This window comes from Aedes albopictus, chromosome 2 (assembly GCF_035046485.1).
Source record: "Aedes albopictus strain Foshan chromosome 2, AalbF5, whole genome shotgun sequence".
NCBI lineage: Eukaryota > Metazoa > Arthropoda > Insecta > Diptera > Culicidae > Aedes > Aedes albopictus.
In genome coordinates this window covers 140,055,666-140,078,965 of record NC_085137.1, presented here as the reverse complement: position 1 = coordinate 140,078,965, position 23,300 = coordinate 140,055,666, and the positions used below count along the sequence as shown (strand labels likewise).

The 23,300-nt window shown below is 38.1% G+C and overlaps 1 protein-coding gene across 2 annotated transcripts in view; it reads left to right on the top strand.

Annotated features, from left to right (window-relative positions):
• The window catches only part of LOC109410204 (angiopoietin-2), an 842,481-nt gene extending 822,020 nt beyond the window's left edge, over positions 1-20,461 (top strand). For both annotated transcript variants that reach the window (XM_062850535.1, XM_062850534.1), the window contains exons 4-7: positions 16,474-16,605; positions 16,685-16,872; positions 17,229-17,415; positions 18,484-20,461. In XM_062850535.1, coding sequence (XP_062706519.1) covers positions 16,474-16,605; positions 16,685-16,872; positions 17,229-17,415; positions 18,484-18,702 — 726 coding nt within the window. In that variant the 3' untranslated portion in view covers positions 18,703-20,461. The remainder of the gene's footprint in view (positions 1-16,473; positions 16,606-16,684; positions 16,873-17,228; positions 17,416-18,483) is intronic.
• The last annotated feature ends 2,839 nt before the right edge of the window (positions 20,462-23,300 follow it).

Here is a 23,300-nt window from a genome sequence, read left to right as displayed (position 1 = left end):
CCGTATTCGACATGCTACTGATCTAGGAAGCTAGTTGAGACTCTTCTTTTTCGGATGCTACCGGACTTTTTTTGCGGGAATTTGCGGAAAACCAAGATAGAATGATTTAAGCGCATGCGTTAATTTTACAGTTTTACGCTGTGCTTTAATAACCATCCACTCTTAGATAGACTTTTGCCATTACGACGCAATCTCTTTATAGCTTGCGAAACAATACACATAGCAACATACTACTATTATTCTGGAAGGTTTTGTTTCAGGTAAGACTGTGATTGTAGACGTTTAAATCAATATTAAACACTTATTCAAAGTGTAAAGTTTCGGTACATCAATTCGTGTGCTCAATTATGATTTTTAATAATCTCAATTTATGTATAGATGTCATGTATGTATAGTTTTTGGTAAAAAAATCGCTGCTCAGGTGTTTCAGATGCCCGGCATTTGGCAGAATGCCAATTGGCCGAATTATGTTCAAAATAAATCAGAGACCTCTTTTCACATTCTAGCTGCCAATTTGATCATCATTAATTTTTCCTTCTTCCTTTCTCCAATCATTGACTATTCTTTCTTATTTTACAATTCAGGGATTAGTTGGCATTAAAACTGTCAATGCATTCAGCCAAATGACACTCGGCCAAATGAGTTGGAGTCGGTGTTTGAACAATAAATTGTGTTCGCTGTCGGTAAAGTACTTGTGTAGCATATAGGGGTCGTGAGTTAAAATCTCACTTGAGCTGTGGATTTGTTTCTAATTTCACTAATAATGTATCCATCTGTACATATGTATGTACGTTGAGTTTATTTAAAATTCTAATTTTGATTTATATACCGAAACTTTACACATTAAGTAAGTCAGTGGTCTTGATTTAAAAGCTTATAATCACATTCATATTTGAAACAAAACCTTCCAGAATGAAAGTTGTTTGTTGCTTTGTATATTGTTTCGCAAGCCACAAAGTCATAGCGTCGTAATGGCAAGAGTGGATGATTATTGAAGCACAGCGTGAAATACACCTAAACCTTGATTTACGTCCACTATTGGCTTAGCGAAAAAAAATTCTACCGACAAAATAATGATAAAAATACACATTTTTATATTTTTGTACACTTCTCCTAATCACGAAGATTTTTTAAAAATATAAAACTGTTGAGTTTGCTCATTGTCTTAGCGGTAGAATTTTTTTGTCGCTCAGCCAAGCATGGACGTAAAAAAAGGACAAGGTGTATTGTAAAATTCAAGCAAGCACTAAAATCACTCTAACTTTACTTCCCGCAAATTCCCGCAAAAAAGTCCGGTAGCATTCGAAGAAGAAGAGTCTAAACTAGCAACCTAGACCGGTTGCATATCGAATACGGTCGAATACTCCTACTTTTTGAACACATTGGCAAATAAATCGTAAAATTCGAGTAAATATTGTAAAATTCATTTTTAAACTTAAAAGCACCGCAATTTGTGCATCAAATATGCAAAATATACTAAATTTACTTTTAGGGAATGTATGCGTCATATTTTTTAATCACATTTTTCATTACAAATCACATTTTTCTTAATATTGGTTAAAATCGAGAATTTTCTCTCATAAAAAGTTTCTCCATACAAAAAACGATACAATTTTGTTACAAATCTAAAAAATCAGTCGGTATACAATCAAACATACCCTAAACAATCACACAAATATGAAAATTGATTAATCTTAGAAAAAACAACTTTTATGACTTTTGTCGCGAAATTTTGATTTCTGGCCCATAGTGCCCTGGAAGAAACGGAAGAATTTTTAAGGAAATTCTAGAAGGGCTTCCCTTCCTCTGAGGGGATCGCGATGTAATTTCTTGGAAGAATATCTGGTTCTGAATGAATCATTGGTGGTTTTTTGTAGTATTTTTCTTGCAATTTTTCAAGAATTCTTTAGATGATCTTCTAGATAAATCCTCAGAGATATAATTGATAGATTCCTGAACTAATATGTCTACACTCGATGAAGCCTTTGCAAGAATCTTTTGAATTACTCTGTAGTACTTTTGAAAACATTGCTGAATGTCTGAGGTGAACCAGCCAAGGGGCTGAAAGCCTCATCAATAAAGCTAATAATAATACCATTCCTGAAGGAGCGCTTTTAGAGGAATACTGAATGACATCCTTGCATTAGCAACTTAAAAGATTCTTGAAGACAAATTATTCTTCAAGAAAGATTTTCCAAAGATAAAGGTAAAGCAATCTTTGAAAGCGTTTATAAAGGATTATTTTGTGCAATTTCTAAATAATTTGTTAAAAACTTTTTCAGCGGAGCGGATCTGGTGTGATAGTTAGAACACTTGACTATCACGCCGAGGATCTGGGATCGAATCCCACTCCCGACAAACTCGCAAAATGTAAGTTCTTCCTTCGGAAGGGAAGTAAATCGTGGGTCCCGAGATGAACTAGCCTAGGGCTAAAAACCTCGTTAACACAGATAAAAAAAAGAACTTTTTCGGCATAATTCTTATAAAAAAAATCTTTCGCTCCCGAAAAAAATCATAAAGGAATACAGAAAATAAGATAAGATAGATAATGTTTAACCTTCCGTTGGCCATCACTGCCAGCATCATTAGAATGCTTAGTACAAAAAGCGAGATTTTTTCAACGATTTGTACAAAATGCAACAATGCGATCATTCGACAGTTAAATGTAAAGATTTATGTAATTTTCTGGAGGGCCTACCAATTTGCTTCCGCACCGGGCCCCCAAATCCTTAGCTACGCCACTGGTCGCTAGCCGCGTGGGTTAGGCACGTACTCAGTGATCTCGACGTTCGTGGATCGATTCCAATCTGCATCATTTTACGATTTTTCTGCTCTTTTCATATGTTTATCTTATGTAATTAGGTCATAATAAGCATGTTCAATTTTCATAAGGTATTCTTATGGCATCCATACTTTACAGTTTGATGATTTACAGATTTACAGATTGATGAATTACGGTATTCCACTTCGCCGTGGCACGTAAATTAGAAGGTGAAAATGTGTTGTGGTTTTAGCATCACTCATCTCTCTTAGCAGTTTCATGGCAATAAAGTAGCAGTTATATGATGCCTGTTGACCAAAACCTTGACCAAAACATACCGTGCATTTGAAATGCTACGAAACTGATGTCAGATTTTGAGTAGTATTTGAATTGTTAAGGACAAACGTCTTGAAATCCCGCTTCAACAGTGTATCAGAACTTCAGGCGCACAAATCTCAAGAAGCAAATTTCAAACAACAGTGCATTTTATTATTCTGTTCTTGCTCACTTGTAATAAGCTTTGTGGGACTCCCACAGTCCCACTGTCGATGCATGACCAGATCCGACTTCCCCGGCCATAGATACCTAACGGCTTCCGGCGTTTCCGCGTTCCAAATTCGCTCCGCTCCAATCTCACGCCTCGCGTTGCACACTCTGACTGACATCCGGACAGACTGTCATTAACAACACTCTCAACCAAAGATACTCAATCATAATGTTAAAACTGACAACATCTGTGGCAAGGTTTGTACATCTCTGAAAGGTATAATTATTAACATTGCATCTCTGATGCTGCAGGATACCAGAAGCTTCAAATAAGAAGATCAGGTGCGCTGGTTTTGTTTACGAAGAGATTTGTGCTCTCGAAATCGTGAGTAGGTGCCAAAGTCAGCCATTGTGGCGGCCATTTTGGGATTCTAACAAGTCTGTCCTTCCGTCGTGTTTTTTTTTTTTGCTGATTGTGAAGTGGCGCCAAAACGGGCAACTGCATCTTCGTTCTGCGACCCGGATAGTTTTTTCGGATATTTTTCGGATATTTCATACAAAGGAACACCGCCACTAGCGGCAGACGATACGTTACGTCTGGGACAAATGTGGCCTATGCTGTGGGCTCATTCGGACGAAAAAACGGAGCATAGTTAATTCCCAGAAGAAGGCGCAATATAGCGACCGAAACGTCGGATGAAAGCTTAAGAATCCGTTTTTGAGTTATTCCTCCAAAGACTGAACCTCCCAACACAATCATCAACAGTCGAAATTCAAACAAACTCCTAAAGGAATTCCAGGGGAAACTTTTTTAGAAAAAATCTCATCAAATTTCAAAAGATAAACAAGCGGAATGGTACGAGATACCTCAGAAGAATCCCGGAAGGAACTTCCGAATTAGTTTTTCTTAAAAGTATCCCCGAAAAAACTTCAACAGAAATCTGTAAGGAATTGCTAGAGCAGGGCTGCCCAACGTACGGCCCGCGGGCCGGATCCGGCCCGTGAGGACATTTTGTGCGGCCCGCGGCACGATTAGAGAAAAATAATAGAATTTAGCCCGAGCAACAATAATTCTGAATATTTTCCTTTTTCAATAGAAATGTATTTTCATCATTTTAGAAACTAAAATGACTTCTTAGGAGTGTATTTTGTAAAACTTTCAAAAGGTTTAAAAATATGCAAGCATTTGGTTTGAGTTTCCTACAGATATGAAGTTAAAAATTCTCAACAATTTTAATGTGGTTGTAAAAATTCTCTTGATAATATTGTAAAACAAATTAAAAACCTAATTTTGGAAAAACATGAAAAATTAAATCGCAATTTTTGAAGCTTTCAGAGATTTTATTTTTGTGCCAATCAATTGCTCTGTCTGGTACAACATAGAAACATTTCATTGAAACTTCCCAAATACTGGTCCAAGCTCCAATATTCTGCAAGAATTTTCAAAAAAGCTTTAAACTATCATTAAAAACATTGATCGAAAAAAAAAACGTGTCACTGTCATCTTAAAAATTATGAAAGTTCTTTCTTATTATCTAGCAATGCTCAGAAAAGATAAAAAAAATGTATCATTTTCGATTTTTTTTCTGGCCCGTCGGCTGGTATGGAGTTTCACCAGTGGCCCGCGGCCGAAAAAGGTTGGGCGGGCTTGTGCTAGAGGAATCTACGATGACACTCGTAGAGCAATGCCTTCCGGAAGGAAGGATACAAATTCTTCTTTGGAGATATCAATATCGCGTTCCGGAAGATTGATCATTTCTGGAATTGTGTCATTCCTGAAAGCGTCGATCCCGGTACTGAAATTGTAACATGCGTTACTCTTGCTTTAAATGAAAATAGACAGATACATACAGGGGATGGCCAAAATGTTTGGGATAGGCAACTTTTTTTCTCCCACAAAAAAAATCAACATGCTGTAACTTTTCATAGAGTGCATCAAAAAATCTCAAATTTTGACTGTTTGTCAACCTATTATATGTGCATCATTGGTACAAATTTGGGCTCGATTGATTATTTTTTCGCGAAGTTAGAACCGTTCGGGTTAAACACTATTTTTTAAACAACTAATTTTTGAACTGCCATATCTCGAAAGCCAGTGAACCGAATTGAATGAATTTTTTAACGATTATCATCAATATATTGATACTTAATACGACGTTATAAAATGTAATATTTTCTCACGACGAATTAAGTTATGCCGGGTTGAAATTTTTACCCATATAGAGGAAAATAAGTCAAATTTACAATACCACACAAAAATTATTAAATGTGTTCTTCCTTCAATCTAAATAGGCTCTAATATATTTGATTAGAGATAATTTGAGAACAGAAGTGGAAAATCTTTAAATATCAACACTAAAATTTAATGACATTGAAGTAAAAAAAATACATTTTTTTAAGAAAAATCCAAAAAGTGTCAATCCATGATAACTTTTTTCAACGTTTGAAAAGTATCTATGTTTTAATAGTTTGTGAAGCATTTACATATTGTTAGTGTACGTTCAAAATTTTATTCAATTCGGTTCACTGGTTTCCGAGATATGACAGCTCAAAAATGAGTTGCCTAAAAAATAGTGTTTTACCCGAACGGTTCTAACTTTGCGAAATATTAATCAATCGAGCCCAAATTTGTACCGATGATGCACATATAGCAGGTTGACAAACAGTCAAAATTTGAGATTTTTTGATGCACTCTATGAAAAGTTATAGCATGTTGAACTTTTTTGTGAGAGAAAAAAAACTTGCCTATCCCAAACATTTTGGCCATCCCCTGTATATGAATTTAAGTTTCTTAAATTCCCGCATGCACCCCGGGGTCACAGAAGTGTCGTCAAAACCGGTTGTGCAACTTTTCTCCGAATGTCGGTGCCACGAATGGCATTTGCACGAACCCCATTTCCCCGCATGCCATTTCCCCGAATTCCAGTTCTCCGAATGACCCATTCTCCCGAAACATAGATTATGCACCCCGATGCACCCTTCTTTACTTCATAGGCGGTTATTTTAACACTGTTGAAAATGCTTTGACATCCATGTGCACAACAGAACATGTGCTCGATGAACAAATGTGCACATGGATGTCAAAGCATTTTCAACAGTGTAATTTCCCACATGGCTTGGTCAGCCAAAGCAAAATCAAGAAATTGACATTCGGTTATTTTAAGTTTTATTACTCCCCCAGACTTTCACCAAAAACAGCTGAATAAAGAATGACAATATTGCTCCTTCCTTACATGGGTGAATCATTCCTTTACACTGAAACCTCCATTTAAGTCGATGCATGGCTGATCGAAAATAATTTTTACCATGCAGGCAATGACAAAACTATAGACTTTTATATTTTTTAACACTTCGCATGACAAAGGAGATTTGTCAAAAAATATAAAATTGTATAGTTTAGTCATTGCCTGTACGGTAAAAATTATTTTCCATCAGCCATGCATCGACTTAAATGGAGGTTTCAGTGTACTATATTCTCCCTAATGACTTTCTAGCTTAAGGTGGAATAACTCTTTGAAATGGTTCCTAATTCCTAGGATAATGAACATTTTATAGTAAAGAATCACTTTGAACAAGAATGTAATGTATACCCTTTTCGGAAAAACGGGTCATGCGGGGAAAGAGCTTTCGGGGAAATGGGAAATTCGAGGAACTGCCATTCGGGGACATGATATTCTGGGATTAGACACTGTAATGAACCATTACAGCACTGCTAATTTGGTGTGGGAAAGTAGACCTTTTCCTGGCAGATTTGCGTGAGGTAAAACAGCCTATAGGCAATAGGGAATCGCGCCACTTGGGCGGTGGCTTCTATATTCGTCTGTTTTCCACTATAACTCAGTCAAATTTGAACCAATTGACACAACTTTTGGAATGTGGTGAGATAGGTATAGTATCTACCCGTGTATCACATTTCAAGTCAATTGGTTCAAAATTGACTGAGTTATAGTGGAAAACAGTCGAATATAGAAGCCACCGCCCAAGTGGCGCGATTCCCTATTGCCTATAGGCTGTTTTACCTCACGCAAATCTGCCAGGAAAAGGTCTACTTTCCCACACCAGCGATACCCTATATCATAATATATTACGATGAGAAATTGCAAAAAAAAAAAAGCAATTCACCCTCGTATCACTTAAACTTTGAGCCATTCGGAAGAGTTCATATGCAAATTTTATTCAAAATCTTGATTCCTCAGCCAAAAAACGCCCACCCACCCTCTGCAAACAGCACTTATGACCCGAGCCGTTTAGCGCCTCTCAAAAAAAGCCAACAATCTTATTTTGCATTTTGACACCTCGTTCCGTCTGTCAAATTATCCGTTACCAGCACCAGTTTTCACAACCAACCAACCACACAACAGAAATGCAGTTGTTGAGCGAACGCTATGTGGCCTGGCGGCGTGGCGGCTCATGGTGGTTATGATGATGATGCCAGCGAGCGATCTCTACCCGGGCTGCCCTGCCAGAGGGCACCAACCAATTGTGGTTTCTTCACTTCCCTCCGTCGCTCGCGTCAGTCGGGCGTTAAAACGGTTTACAATGTTGGAAGTGTTTATTAACACTTCGCTACACACCGCAGCGCAGCAGATCTGTATGTACGGACCTGGTGGTTTGGTCGTAAACCTGTAGGGGAATGCCTTCAACACCTTCGATGAGGCATCAAAGGTGACTCGTCCAGCGGGTGGTATTGACCCTATCGGTCGGGTGGCATTTCCATGTGGATTCCTCGAGTGCGCGAGACGAACCGTTTAAGCATGTTATGCACCTAATTCAAAGCAAGGTGTGAAAAGAAAGTGTCCAACTGCGGCTAGGTGACGGAGCTAATTAGCATATTTGGCGCCCTTTTTGTTCCTAATTTGACCAAAGAATGTGCGTGGAACTACGACTCCGACTAAGACAAATGATGAACAAATTCAAATGAGTAATGATCTTCCTCAGGTTTCCTTTACTTTTGGAGTTAACAATTTCGATAGTCTCCGGAGTAAGCGATTCTTAACCCCATCAGCCAGCTCTACATTCAACTATCGTAAAAGTCCCACCGTCATCATCGCATAACCTTTTCGACCATGATGTCGCGAATTTCCGGCGAATCGCGAATCGAAAACGACAACTAGAGCTCATTTATCAAACCGTGACTGGTCAGTCAGATAGAGCGATCGTGGGGAAGTGACGACGGATGAACGCCCGAAAGTGAAAGCCCACATCCAAAAGTCTCACGCGTTATCTGCGCACGCTGCGCTACGCGCTGGGCTAACCTCCATAGGTCTTTGGATACGAACACCTCGCTTCCTCGATCAATCTAATCGGATCCTGGCGCGTAGCACGCTCAGCCCGGCTCGCTCGCATCATCACTACTGGCAGCGGAGCATAGCATGAATCACGACCGCTGAAACGACTGTGTCACGTTTGTGGGTCCCAACCAACCAACGTCGACGATGACGAGATGATTTAAGAGTGCAACCGGCGCGGCGATGGCGTCACGTGGAATGTTTGGCAAGCTTCTGGGGTAAACACGATATCGTTGTCTGTAGATTTGATACCCTTCCTCGGTATCCTCTCCATTAGTCGGTTTCGTAGGGTAGACAATCATTTAGTAACGAATGAACAGCGAAGGCAAATTAATCATCTCTCGGGACTAGAAAAAATGGGAACCGCGGAAGTTGGAAACTAAATGCACCTGTAGTGGATGGCTTATAGGGTCTTACATTTGGCCTTGTCGATGAAGGTATGAATCGATAACGTCACGATTGTGATGTAATGGCGAACTAACAATCATGCTATGAATCATGAGTGATGCAATTAAAATTGCTTTGTATCCAGATGTGCTAGCTTAGAGAAGATTGATTGATGTTTTTGGGATCCAATTAGAAGACTTAGTGTTTATCTTGCTAATTTATTGCAACAGCCAGTTGAGTCGATCGATAGCTGCCCGAGCAGAGGAGAATAGCAAGTTAATAACTACGAAATCACATAACCTGTTTTTATATCTTGTTTTGTTATTATTAAATTATCAAGGCATAGCTTTTCCATAACAAATTTGGTTGGACGGACAATCTCATTTTGTTCTAACCAAGCTATTGATATACATTAACTAAATTACATTTAAATAACATGTTTTGTTGAAGTACAAGTTTAGTTAATGTACTATTGATCAACTTATCAGCAATAGCGCAACAGTAACAAGTTTTGAAATCACAGCAACAATTCGACAATTATGACCTGTCCCTTTGTGTTGTTCCATTTTTGTATTCAGTTAAAAAGGAAATTCCTGAACGACTCCTTTTATGAATTCCTTAAAAAATTTTCGGATAAGCACTTGGAAGTTCTGGAGGAACCTTTCGCTAAATCCCTGGAAAACTCTTCAAGAGAACTACTGGCGCAATTTTCTTAGAAATTCCGAAGTTAATTCTTCTGAGCAATTATTAGGATTCTTGGCAGAATCTTTCGAAAAACTCCTGGAGAATCCTTCGGAAAAATTCATGATGAAATCCTCAAAGAAATTTTCAGAGAAATCTTAAGTTGAAGTTCAGGACTAATGATCACAGAAAATTCTGAAGAAACCCTTGAAGGGATTCTATGCAGGATTCTGGTGGAATTTCTATAGGAGTCTTTGAAAATCCATGAAAGATTCTTTCAAAGAAGTCTCGGAGAAATTTCTGGAAGATTTTTGGAGTCATTTATGGAAAAGTTTATGACCAAATCTGTCGACAAATTTTTGGAACAATTTTATAACAAAATCATTTGATAAAAATAAAAGGAGTTTTTGATGGAATCCTTAGAGAAATAGAGGAATTTTGGAAAAACATATAGCAAAAATTTCTGGTGGTGAAAGTCTTGTAGGAATCATCAGCGGAAGTTCAGGAGAAATTATAGCAAAATTTTTGGAGGAATTCTAGTAGAATCCAGGAGGAATATTCGACATAATTCTTGAATCCAGGGAAAAATCGGAGTAATTAAAACAATCTTTCCAGGAAAATTGTAATAATCTGTACAATATTTCCAATATCCCAAAAAATTTCTGCAAAACTGTTGAGCATTCTAAAAGTTTTTCAGTTTCTATGCTGAAAAAAAAACATAGTTCACACGTGCTCCGAAAACAATTAAAGTATAACAGTTTATAAATTACAGGTGAAAATCGAAGCTCGTCGTATTTGATGATATTGAAATTACTAAAGTTCGATTATCTTGCGACTTCAAATCACTTAGAATGAATTAAAAGCTGAATATAGTATTTGTAGATCATTTGAAAATATTTCTTATGTCAGAGTGATGAACCTCATATTATTGGCGGGTTTGTGAGACAAAGCGAATAATTTTATATAATAAGTATTATAACTTATTTAGTAACGAGTTTTATATCATAGCAAATTCTGCTATTAACATATTAATATCAAAATTCGTTATTGAAATATTATCCGAATTCACTGTTATCAAGTTGTTATTGAAACTAACAAAACAAGTTATTGAAATGGTTTTCCAGGAACATTTTTTGTTATGGAATTTGTTATTTTGCCGCTTATGACAGACAAGTTTATAGCACAATATATTATTGTAATAACTTAAAAAATAATCGATTTTATTTTCAGTTATTTTGCCCAAATTACACAGCTCCTTATGCTGTTGTTATTCCCTTCTGCTCGGGTGGCATTTGCTTTGTATATGATTCGATCTAGTTCTACTTATCCATAGTGGCTCTATGTTCTGAGGTATTATAACCCTATATTGGCAACAATCCTCCAGGGACTTCTCCACGCTTCAATGCTTCTCACAGGATTTCTCCAATGATTCATACAATGATTTTATCACGGGATGCGATCAGGTACACAGGTATTTCTTTTAGGACTTCCACAGAGATTTCTCTAGAAATAAATTTGTAAATTTCTCCAGGGATTCTTCCAAGAATACCTCTATGTATTCCCCCAGGAGTACCTCTGTGGATTTCTCCAAGGATTACTCCAACAATTCCCTCAAGAATTTCTGCTGGTTTTATTTTTAGAAACTTCCGCTAGAACTTTTCAGTAACTTCTGTTGAGAATCATCAAGCAACCCATACATACTGAGATTCCCAAAAATCCCCACTGAGATTCCTCCAGGAATTTCAGTGTTTCCTCCAGGGATTTGTCCAAGAATTTTTCAAGCAATTTTTCCTGATTTTCTTCAAGGATCTCTCCATGGATTGCTCTAGAAAATTTCACTGGAATCCTTCTTCGTGTTCCTCTAGGGAATCTTCCAGAAATTTTTACAGATATTAAGGTATGAATTTCAAATAACTCAACGTACATATGCATAGATGGGTAAATTATTGGTTAAATTGGGGAAAAATCCACAGCTCAGGTGAGATTTGAACTCACGACCCTTATTCGCTAGACAAGTGCTTTACCAACTAAGCTACCGAGCCAATTAATGACCCGGCTACTTAGTTGTCATAAGGTTCAATTCTAATCTCATCGATCTATATCATCTTCTCCTAAACCGCAAATAGGGTATCGGGATGCTTCGTTGGCATAGTCCCCTCGTTCGGCCTATCTTAACGTTAACTCAAAACTCAAACAAACATGCCGAACTGGATATCGGAAAAGCTTTGCGCCAAACAACTGTAACATTTCGTTTCAATTTTAGCACTTACTTCAATTGAAATTGTATGAAAATGTCACTTTGTTTAGCTTTTGTAGACGCCATGATTCTTCGGCTTAGTGGGTAGGCTATACACATGATCATAAATGGCATCAATCTGGAATATTTCGAATTGCCTTTTCAATAACTGAACATTTGATGCGACGGTCAAAGATGCTAGTTTGAATTTGTATGTTTGTTTTCAACGAATAATAACTATTTTACAAATTACATGTGGGCCGAATATTGAGGACATTTATTTCACTATGTACCCATATCTTGGCCCATCAGTAAAGTGACGTCAAAAACACCGATAAAGTCACGCCAACAACATTGCTTGCGTAAGAACCAGACAGAACGAACAGAAAAATATATTTTGTGTGCGGTGACTGTAAAAATATAACACAATAATCGGGTTGCATTGTTTTCGTTACTAAAAAAGAAAGAACTTTAGTTTAAGTGATTTATTTATAGTTTTTGAAAATTTGGCTCCGAAAATGTAATTTGAAAGTATGATTGGTGAACAAACAGAGATAATACCTCAGCAGAAATATTGAAAAAATGAGATAATAAGTGCATGGAAAGCAATAGGCCAACGTTGTATCCACTAATAGGCCAATTTTTGTACCATAGACCAACGTTGCATACCATCACATCGAATCTTTTCAACTTAGTTAAGTAAATTCTTGAATATTTACGTTAGTTTACTTCCAATTGGTGAAACATGCATTGCCTAGAGGGCGTAATAGGGTCAACATATTATTTCTAATGCTATTAATTCATGAGTTATGGTCAAAATTGTCAAGGCGGTTTGCAAATTAGGCCAAGGAATGATCCATATACCCTATAACCATCTCTGTTACTATCACTGCCATAAAAAAGTTTTATCATAAAATCTTTTGTATGAGTTTCCTGACACTTTTCTGTAAATGTTTGGGCCTAGGCCAAACGAATGTCTATCACTGTATTGGCAGAGTCCACTTTGAATTTATTTGTAATCAACATGAACAAAACTATTGTGTGTGCCATGTATGGGTATAAAAGACAGCCAGAATAGACTCAATTGAAGGGTGTACGGAATCAAATTGCGCCACGGAAAATAGTGTATAACTTTTGATTGCATGCATGCAGAATGGCTGATTTTTTAGCCACTAGCAGTATATTGTATATATATAACAGTTCTTAACAGTAATCTGAAAGTGTCTTTAAAACTTAAAATACCGTGATAAGAAAAAAGTGGGAACTAAACGTATGAACAACTCGTTCTCAGCCTAATGTGAACCAATTTTCATTAACCCAACTTTTCTTTTTTTTTATACAAAACTCGTGTTTTTATTTAAGGAAGCTTATTTTTCTTCTAGAATAGCGTAGATGAGGAAAGTTTTTAAAAAATCTCACTTTTTTTATTTGCATACCAAATGTGAGTCGTCGCAACATTAAATGACTGCCAAAAAGGATATATGCTAATAAGGCAACATTTACGTAGCTATCTTGAACATCCCTAGCTACGACCGATTGCAACTCTCGACGAATAATCGCTCCAGTACTCTTGCAATAGAAATACAGTATAACTCCAATGGCGCTGTAGTCACTTTTCTCATTTAATTAATTTAATAACTTTGATTGCAATAATTTTATATTTTTAAGAGGCTATCTTGTAGAGGACCTTTTGTTGACCTAGATCTGCTAAAACTGATCTAGATAAGTTTTATGTTTCACTCTACTATTCTGCATCCTAGAGGATTAAAGTCTTCGGCAAAGTGCTTCGGATTGGTTGGTACTACATTCTTAGATATGATTATCTAGTGTTCTGCATCCTGGAGGATTGGAGTTTTCGAATAAGTACATTGGATTGATTTGTATCATATTTACAAACCTTTGGTTTTGATCTAGATTGGCTGTAACTGATCTAGACATTTTGTTTTCTTCCCGAATGTCTATCTAGTGTTCTGGATATGCATTCTAGAGGGTTGCAGTATTTAGGTTGAAAGCAGTCTTGATAATACATACTTCTCAAAATCAAGAGTTTCCAACTAACTCTAGAGCGGTGTGTTGCTTCTGCTTCGTCGCGAGGGAGCGAACGAATCCCGAACAGTGAGGTAATTTAAACCGAGCAAGGAAGAGGGGAACAAAAAAACGATAATGATTTCGGATATCACTCAGCCAAAAAAAAACCTAAGATTTTCCCAAGGTCTAACTCAGCGTTTTTCAAACAATGGGTCGCGACCAACTGGTGGATCGCGGGCTGATTGTTGGTGGGTCTGGAAGGCTTTAGCGATATTGTAATAAATGACTTACAAAACTTATGTCATATATATAAAAATGAGTTTGAAGTTCCTTTGAGGCAACAAAACTCACGAACGGGTGAACCGATCAGGATGACTCTGGCATGGTTTGATTCGTACTCATGGTGGCTGTGTTTATAAATAGTAAAAGTTACGAAAATCATCAAAAACAGTAAGAAAATTGAAAAAGTGAAATTTTGATGATCTGGGAAGAAAATCAACATGATCGAAATGAAATCAATCTAGAGTGGCGGTGCTAAATGAGCGCAGTCTGACAATCCACCACAAGATTGGCAAGACAAAGTTTGCCGGGAAAGCTAGTGTCATATAATATTGTTAATCACTTTCTAACTGAAAAATACTCTCTTGGAGAATCGGCATCTACCTCTTAATTCTATTCTAACTTTTGTAATAATAGCTTTGTGTGGAGTATATTAAGTATTCAAATACTACTAAACGCGTTCTGAAATCTATTCCGAAAGTATGAGTCTTCTATCAAAAATTTGAAGATTCTGGTAAAATTTAATATTTTCCCTGTGTTCTGAAAAATAAGATGAAGTTATTACTTGCATTTTGCAAAATTGAAAACTTTTTGTTAAGAAACTAACTAATACTTGGTAAAGTCCACCGAAAGATCTGTTTATATTTTACGAGCTTCGCTATAGTTTGGTTGAATTCTGATGAATTTCAATAATGCAAACTTTAACAGAAATCAGATCAGAACAGAAATTGTTTGAATAAGGCCAGAACAATTCTATTTTTCTTCTTTTCAGTATTCAGAACTATGTAACTTTAAAAATCTATGAAATAATAAAATGATATTTGTTCAGAAAGTAAGTCCAAATTTTCTAAAATGAAATTATGAAAATACGTGCTGGTGGGTCGCCAAATTCTATAACAATCAGAAGTGGGTCGCAAGCTATAAAAAGGTTTGTAAACCCCTGCCCTAACTTATAACACGGCCTTTAAACAATTTATAATGTTTAGAAAGAATTTCATAAGGTCACTCTATGACACAGAATCGTCTCACTGCTTGGAAGCTGTTCATAAACCACAAATACCAAATATAGGGCATCTCAGACCACCCCCCCTCCCCCCTCGCATCAAAATGTCTGTTTTTTCTCCTTTGACAGATACGCGTATTTCGACTACCACTTGTAATATTCCTCAGCGTCCACTGAAGAAGTCATCGCATTCACCACCCCTATCACGGTATTTTCCATTGTCAGCCTTTCCTTAGGATGTTAGAAAAAATCTTAGACTGTTGTTGTCGGCCGACTGTGAGGCTAAGGTACAACTTTCAAACATAATAAACTTTCAAAACTCTTAGCTACTGATTAGAAACCTTATTTTAAATTAGGATTCTTCCGAAACTTAATCTTTTAAATTTCTCATTAACCGCTACAGTAGCAAAACTGCAACTAAATGAACACAATATGTGCTTGAAGAAAAGGAATTAATCTCTATCAATATACACAGTAAATTACTTAATATCCATGGATGAGCGATCAACCGCGCAAACGCCTCGACAGCGGACTTAATCGTCGATTACTAGGGAGATTCGCTCACGATCCGTGATTTCATGCTCCAGCAGTAGGTGCGCAAAGCGTTTAAAATGCTTGACACCTGTTCTATGGCACCATGATCAAATCATGCACGTACAAATCAAACGTTGTACGGTTCTATTGGATTCAGCATCATTGCTGATTTTTTTGCAACTACTTCGACAACCATAGATTAAATGCCTCATCTTCTTTCAAGGTCTCACGATTATCCGAAACTTCAGCGAGTCCATGAGCGAGTCTTTGAAACTATGATCGGTAAGCAGTATTCTTCCATCTAATGCAATTAGACGTCGAAAGATACACATGTAGATCGTAATCCTCGGTATAATTACTGTTGACTCCAATGCAAAGAAATTAAAGACTATTAACTGAACACCTACTATTTTCGGAATGATGTACCATATTATGACTTTCTTTTAACCGAAAACGATAATGAAATTCGCAAATGACATAACACCCCACGAAAGATACCTAATATCTAAACTGAGATCTTATCAGGTGCTAGTCTAGTGGGATGACTGGCACAACCACCATCCAGCGCCAACTGATAAATCGTTTTCCAACTGACAGTTGACACTCATTTGTAGGTTTTCGCATTTTCATTCAATCATCACCGAATACCGAGCGAATGAGTTGGTGTCAACTGATATTGATTGATTGCTGCTGATGATTCTCCATCGAGTCTTTTATCACTTTCATCTCTTTTCGTTCTCGTAACACTATGGGTTATCTAATAGTTTCGCTTTCGTCTTTTCCGTTGCAGGGATTCTCCTGTGCCGACCTGATGAACGCTGGTATGCGTCAATCCGGAGTGTACTATCTGCAGATCCGTGGCACCACCTACTGGTTCCTGAAGGTGTTCTGCGAGCAGGAAGTTACCGACGGTGGATGGACTGTAATTATATGAGCGATCCCGATCATGTGTATCAGAGTGGAATTTTAATCCGGGTTTTATTTGAAATGTCCAAATCTAGGTTATTCAACGGCGTGACGACTTTGGAGAGCCCCGGGAGAACTTCAACCGCGACTGGGCAGATTATAAGAACGGATTCGGCGATCCGGCTAAGGAATTCTGGCTCGGCAACGAAAACATCTACATGCTGACGAACAACGAGGACTACTCGCTCCGGGTCGAGTTGGAAGATTTCGAAGGAAACAAGAGGTATGGGAACGGGAATAGGAATACCGTTGAAGGACTACTTTGCTGACGTATGTATGACTTAGAGTATCCTGAACAGATCAAATGTTTATTCATTTCCACAAAGATGTTCTTCATAGATCAAGCGTTCCAAATAGGTCTTCACAAAGCAGATCCTCAGGTTGCGTCAACACAACTAAGTCTACGACGACCTCTACTCACTGCCACGTACTTCGTACTGATAAGATATATCGGCGTACTTGTTCCACTTTGACTTTTGAAATTTCAAAATAATGATACTTTTCAAATTTGACAAATACGAACAAAATTCCTCATTTGCCATACAGATTACTTCAACTAACTTGTCCCGTACACTACAGGTACGCACAATACTCCCATTTCAAGATCCATTCCGAGCAAGACTACTACAAACTGGAAATCGACGGCTACGAAGGTAACGCCGGCGACTCGCTGAACGACCCCTGGTACGGTTCCAACAACAGCCCATTCTCGACGTACAACCGGGACAACGATCGGAGCTCGCTGAACTGCGCCAGCATGCTCAAGGTAGGTCACTGGGTAATTTGCGATTCTGGACAAATGTTGAAATACTTGGATATCCGTATACACAACAGGATCACGTTTTCGACGAACAAATTGAAATTCTAATTGCAATTGAATACACGTGCTCCGGTGGGAATCAAACCCATGACCCATGACAGGCTGTTGAGGCGCTTCCCGAGCAAAGTCTGATAGCAAATTGAAAACTAATTTTGATGTTGTGATATTGCAAATTTTGATAACTCAGGTTGTTGCCGTTTTGGTCGTTTTAACGGTTAAAACATCAAAAATGAGAGCAGAAAATGTTCCTGTGACAGCAAATTGAAAACCATTCCTGCTATCGATGATAGCAAATTGATAACAGTTTTTGTTATCAGCGCAAGAAAAATGAAAAATCGTTAAATGTAGAGTTTTTCGGTTGATATCAAATCCTCAATGCAATAATACAATTGCACTAATAATATATGTTTTCGATTTGCTGTAATTTTGTTGTTGGACTTTGCTCGGGTTATCTGTTCGGTCGCCTGATGGCGTAGAATTGATGTCGATTCTACTATAGCACATGGTTGGCTCCTTAGCTTGGAGGAATAGAAGCGTTCGTCTAACGAATTAGGAATCGGCAGTACGATTCCCATCGCAGCACCTGGATTTTTAAAATTTTAATTTCAAGTTGTTCATGGAACACGTGTTTCTGTTGTGTCCATGGACTTCAAATTGTTTCAATATAGGGCATTGGCTCCCATTTTAATCCTACGAAAGAAAAGATTGAAGCTTTGTTTGTTTTGTTTCTTATTTTTATATATTTTGATAGAAGTGAGCACGTATGAAAACAAAAAGAACGCAATCAATCGGTGCCGTAATCGCTTGTTTTTCAATAGGATAAATATGGGAGCGTGAGATTAATGATGGCACACATACCCTACTACTACTTGGCTTGGCTAGCCTTAGTCAGATCAAGAAATTCACGGTTTAGACCAATTTTTGCCCTGAAGAGGTGAAATGGCTGGATCAATGCCTGTTTTATTGCAAATATTATAGAAATCCTAACTTTGTTTTTCTCCGCAACTTCCACAGGGCGGCTGGTGGTGGAAGTCATGCGGCCGAGGTCTCAACGGACTCTACCTGCACGATCCCCAGGATCTGACCGCCCGGCAGGGTATCGTCTGGTTCCGCTGGAGAGGCTGGGACTACACCCTCAAGAAGGCCACCATGATGATCAAACCGCGAGGACCGCAGGCAGCGGCTCAGCAGCAGATTGCGGCGGCAGCGGCTGCGGCGGCAACGACGGCGTAATAAGTAGACGGACAAGCAGCAAATGGCGTTCTGTTTTTGGTTCAATCGCGCTCAAAAACTCAAGAGTTTTTTGTACAAATTCTTTTTTTGTTTTTATTGTTTACTCTTTTTTGTTTTATTATTGTTCGCCACAAACAAACAAAAAAAAGCCGTCACGTGGAAGACAAAGATGTTTCCAGGCACGCTAGATGAAACCTAACCTAAAAATGTGTCCCTCGTTCTGGTTACTCGAGGGACCCCCCGCCAATCACAAAACACCTGCAATACCGTTTAGAGATGCTTGTAAATTAATCAACCTCGTCTTTCCCTTAGAGTGAATGGGACTTTCCTCTATCCAACCCTGCCTTTTACGTGTAACTCCGATTACCCGTCCTTTTTGTTGTATATGTATTTTTATATTACGATTAATTTATTAAATTTAGTTGAAAGGACGTGCGTGAGAGCGAAGAAAAAAGGAAAATCATCACTTTTATTTAGCGAAATATCTTAGTCTAACTGTCTGTGGCGCGACGCGAAAACGAAGGGAACGTTAATTATTATTGTTTTATCCCGCCATGGGTTTTCTGGAAAAATCGACTTCCAAATGACCAAACTTATACGATAAGAAGATGAAGCATAGAGAGTACAACACGGACGACGGTTTTGACATTTTCTTCCAAAACATTCGAAAAATTTATAAACCAAGCGATATTTTTCTTTTCTTATCCTATAAACTCTGGCCTTTATAACGCAGACGAAGAGAAGATATCCGAAGATCACGAACTGAAAGAGATTGTTTAACGATAGTGTATTTGTTTTTTATTAGATAAATTTGATCATCCCTCATGCACATTATTTTTTCGAATGTTTTATTTTTCTACCTAGTTTATTTGCTACATTGAGGGTGTGGAATGCGTCGTATCTTGGTTCACTGAGAAATGTTAAATATCTTGTTAAGACTATGCCCCCGCGAAAGAAGCTATGCAGTTTATGATCCATCACAAACAATAGCTTTCACGCTTCGAGAAGACATCGCTACAAACCTAGGACCATTGCAAATAGGTTTGACATTCGCCCTCTAATGTCAAACGAACGTGATGCGTGGCGAATTCCGCATCGCCTACTATGCTACTGTGGATTGCACCCAGCGACAGCCCTGTGCAACCGGAAAGGTCATCACGTTCGGATCTCCGGAATAAGGTTTCCTCTTCTCGGGCCATTTATGCGGTGAATCCAGTGGACCACCGTGGCTCAACTTGGTGTTACCTAATTCTGCCGTGGGTTTTGCCCTCTCTCCTCGTCCGTAAGAAACGATTTAACAACCATGTGCTACCAATCAGCCTACCGACGAGGATCATAATTCATTTCACCATATCGCACGGGTTGCTATTTTTCAAAGCCTTTCGCTTTATCTTCTGCGCTTCTGCGGAACAGATATTGTCTTCAACCCTCTTATACCGCCGTCTCTGAGTTGCGATCGTCTGTCTGTTCGTTCGCAAAGGAGACAGGTAATTCTAGAGTGACGGTAAGAAATGTTTATGTTGCAATGCCCTGCCGTCACCGTTAGGAAATCATAATAACAAAGTGCCTACACCCAGTCTTCCACTGATTGAATGATGCATTTTTACGATTATCTCCAGTCAGATCCGGATGTCAAAAGCATGACGCGCAACCATGTGGTTGAACTTATGTGCTTTCAGTTTCATAACCGCAAACATTGTTATTGTGGAAATTGAGAAAATTTAACAAATCATAGTAGGCTTTTCACTTGTTTTAGAAAACGCTACACGGAACCGCCAAACTACCCAAAATTGAGTTCTTTTGACGCAATCCCATAGTTCGGCCCAATAAGCCAAATTTGATTAAACTCACACTAGGTAAATTGCCTTCACCTCCAGCAAAAACATTTACTTAAGAGTAGGTAAATTCAACCCAAGACCCCCCCTCATTCAACCCAAATTTGAGTAAACCTGCATTTACCCAAAATTGGCTTATTGGGCTCAAGGACCCCCGTTGGGTAGATGCATCTCTGTTTGTTTTTGACAACATCGGTGAGGGAAAGAGGGAAAACAACCTAATTTTGGGTAACTAGTTTATTCGATATACTCAGCTTTGAGTAAAATCGACCCAAAAATTAGGTAGTTTGATTTCTCCGTGTAGGATTGCGTAAATCATCACCAATTTTGATTTCTTAGCTGTCAAATCAAGTATAGAAGAATGAAATCTTCATCGCAGCATAGTGGTTTCGCAGCGCGGTGTCACGAACACTAATGCAAATCTACTGGTTGAAAATATGCCCATTTGATTTTGCTGGGAACAGCTGATCTTTGTTTACTATTTTCAACCAGTAACTCAGGTGGTGTTCGTGTAATGCAGCGTGTACGTACACGCAACACCACTAAAAGCAGAAACCACTATTCACACACTTTGATTTAATTATACCCCCCTTATTTTCCAAGTTAAGCTTACTGATTTTTAGGCAGTTATCGATGAATGTGAACCAACCGGGAGACCCAAGGAAAGTCATAATTCAGAACATAATACTATGAAAATCAAAAACAGAACTCTCATCGATCTTCATCAAAGTGAAAAGCTATGGACGAACTTGAAACATAATATTTCAGTCGTCAAAGAAAAATAAAACATTGTCTCAGAAAAGAAAACCATCCCGCACAACGGAAAACAAACAAAAATATGTTAAATAAAATGACATAATGGAAAACCGATATAGATAGAATCATCTGTACACTCGATCATTTAAGCGTAGAGTATCACACACAATAAAAAAAACCGGCACACTACAAAAAATACCATAAACCGGATAAAAATACAGCCAGATTTGTAAGCGTCATGAATTGTTCGTAATTAAACTATTATTATTGCCCACTTCACAAACACATATACACACAAAAAAAAGAATCAGAGCAACACGCATACACCCACACCACAGATGCACAACTCATAAAAAAATATTGTAAGTAAAATCGAACGTTATTTTGCGTTTTCCCACGAACCATCCAATGAATACTGGTTTCCGACGACACGAGATAAAACCTAAAGAAGTGAAAACGCAAAACGGAAATCATCATCGGAAAGAAGAAAAAAAAAGAAATCGGTATCGGAAAAAAGTATAAGCAAAAATCTTTATATACAGTTACAAAAACACCCAGAAGAGAAATCCAATTGTAAATATCGTTTTAATTTAATAGTTGTTAGGATGTTTTTATATTGAAGTAAAACAAATGTGAAAATAGTTGTAATAAAAACTGTCGCTGGTGTGTTTTTACTTGCAGGATCCGAAATGACCAATTTACTTATTTTGAACCCGTTGGAGTTTCAAATGGTGGGTTTTAGCGCAGATCTCCCAGGCTGAGAGGCCCATGTTCGATGTCTGACAGGATATTCTGATCTTGTACCTCTAAGCAGAATACCCTTTCCGAATGAGTGTTACTAGTTTTGTACCTTTCAATTCCTTCCTATAGGAAGGAATATATTTTGCTTATTCTTTGTCAGATAAGCTTATTTCGTCGACTCCCACTTGTATTCTTCCTCAGTGTCAGTTAACCACTGGATAACTAGATCCAGTGAATAACCGACACTGAGGAAGATTGCAAGTGGTAGTCGAAATACGGTGATCTGTCAATGGAACAGGGAGGAATTAGAAGTTACAAAACTGATTACACTCATTCGAAGAGGTATCAGGTATCAGTACATTTGAGAATACATCAATATATTCCTGAATTAAACTTTTTACATAAAAGATATTTTAAAAATTGTTTTCCAATTTCCCAACTGTCATATTTAAGTATATAGTTGTGATTAAACATCTCGAGTGTTGAAGATCCCCTTTTTAGAATAGGGTATCGCGCCACTTGGGCGGTGGCTTTTATATTCGTCTGTTTTCCACTATAACTCAGTCACTTTGGAACCAATTGACTTGAAAAGTTTGAACACGGGTAGATATTGACTGGTTTGTTGAATATGATATACCGCGCGGCCTTTGTAATGTTCCAAACGCGCATTTGCACGAAATTCCACGCGGCAAATCTTCTTGGAAAGGAACAACCGCACTTGAGGAAACGCCGCAATGTTATCTCCCATAAGAATTGAGTAAAAGGGGAGCAAAAATCGCGGCTGTTCCTTTCCTCAGGGATTTGCCGCGTGTACTTTTGGGAAAATGCGCTAATACTATGCCTATCTCACCACATTCCAAAAATTGTGTCAATTGGTTCAAATTTGACTGAGTTTTATAGTATAAAACAGACGAATATAGAAGCCACCGCCCAAGTGGCGCGATGCGCGATTCCCTACTAGTAAAACATCTGGTTGAGGATAAGAAGTGTTCGTAAATGTCCACAGTCCGTTCTTGTTTGCTCGATTTTGTTCAAGAATATGTATATCACAATCATGATTTCAAAATGTATTGTTTTACATGCAATAATGCAGTGCTTTTTTTTTAAACGCAGACTGTTCTGGCAGCACGGACGACGTTCAGCATTGCCGATTGCCGCATGTAGAATCCCGCTCGTCGTATGATTGCTGACGGTTGAACCACAGACAAACAGACGTAACACTCTGATATTTTGCATCGTACACCGATTTAACGGTCTATTTGAAAA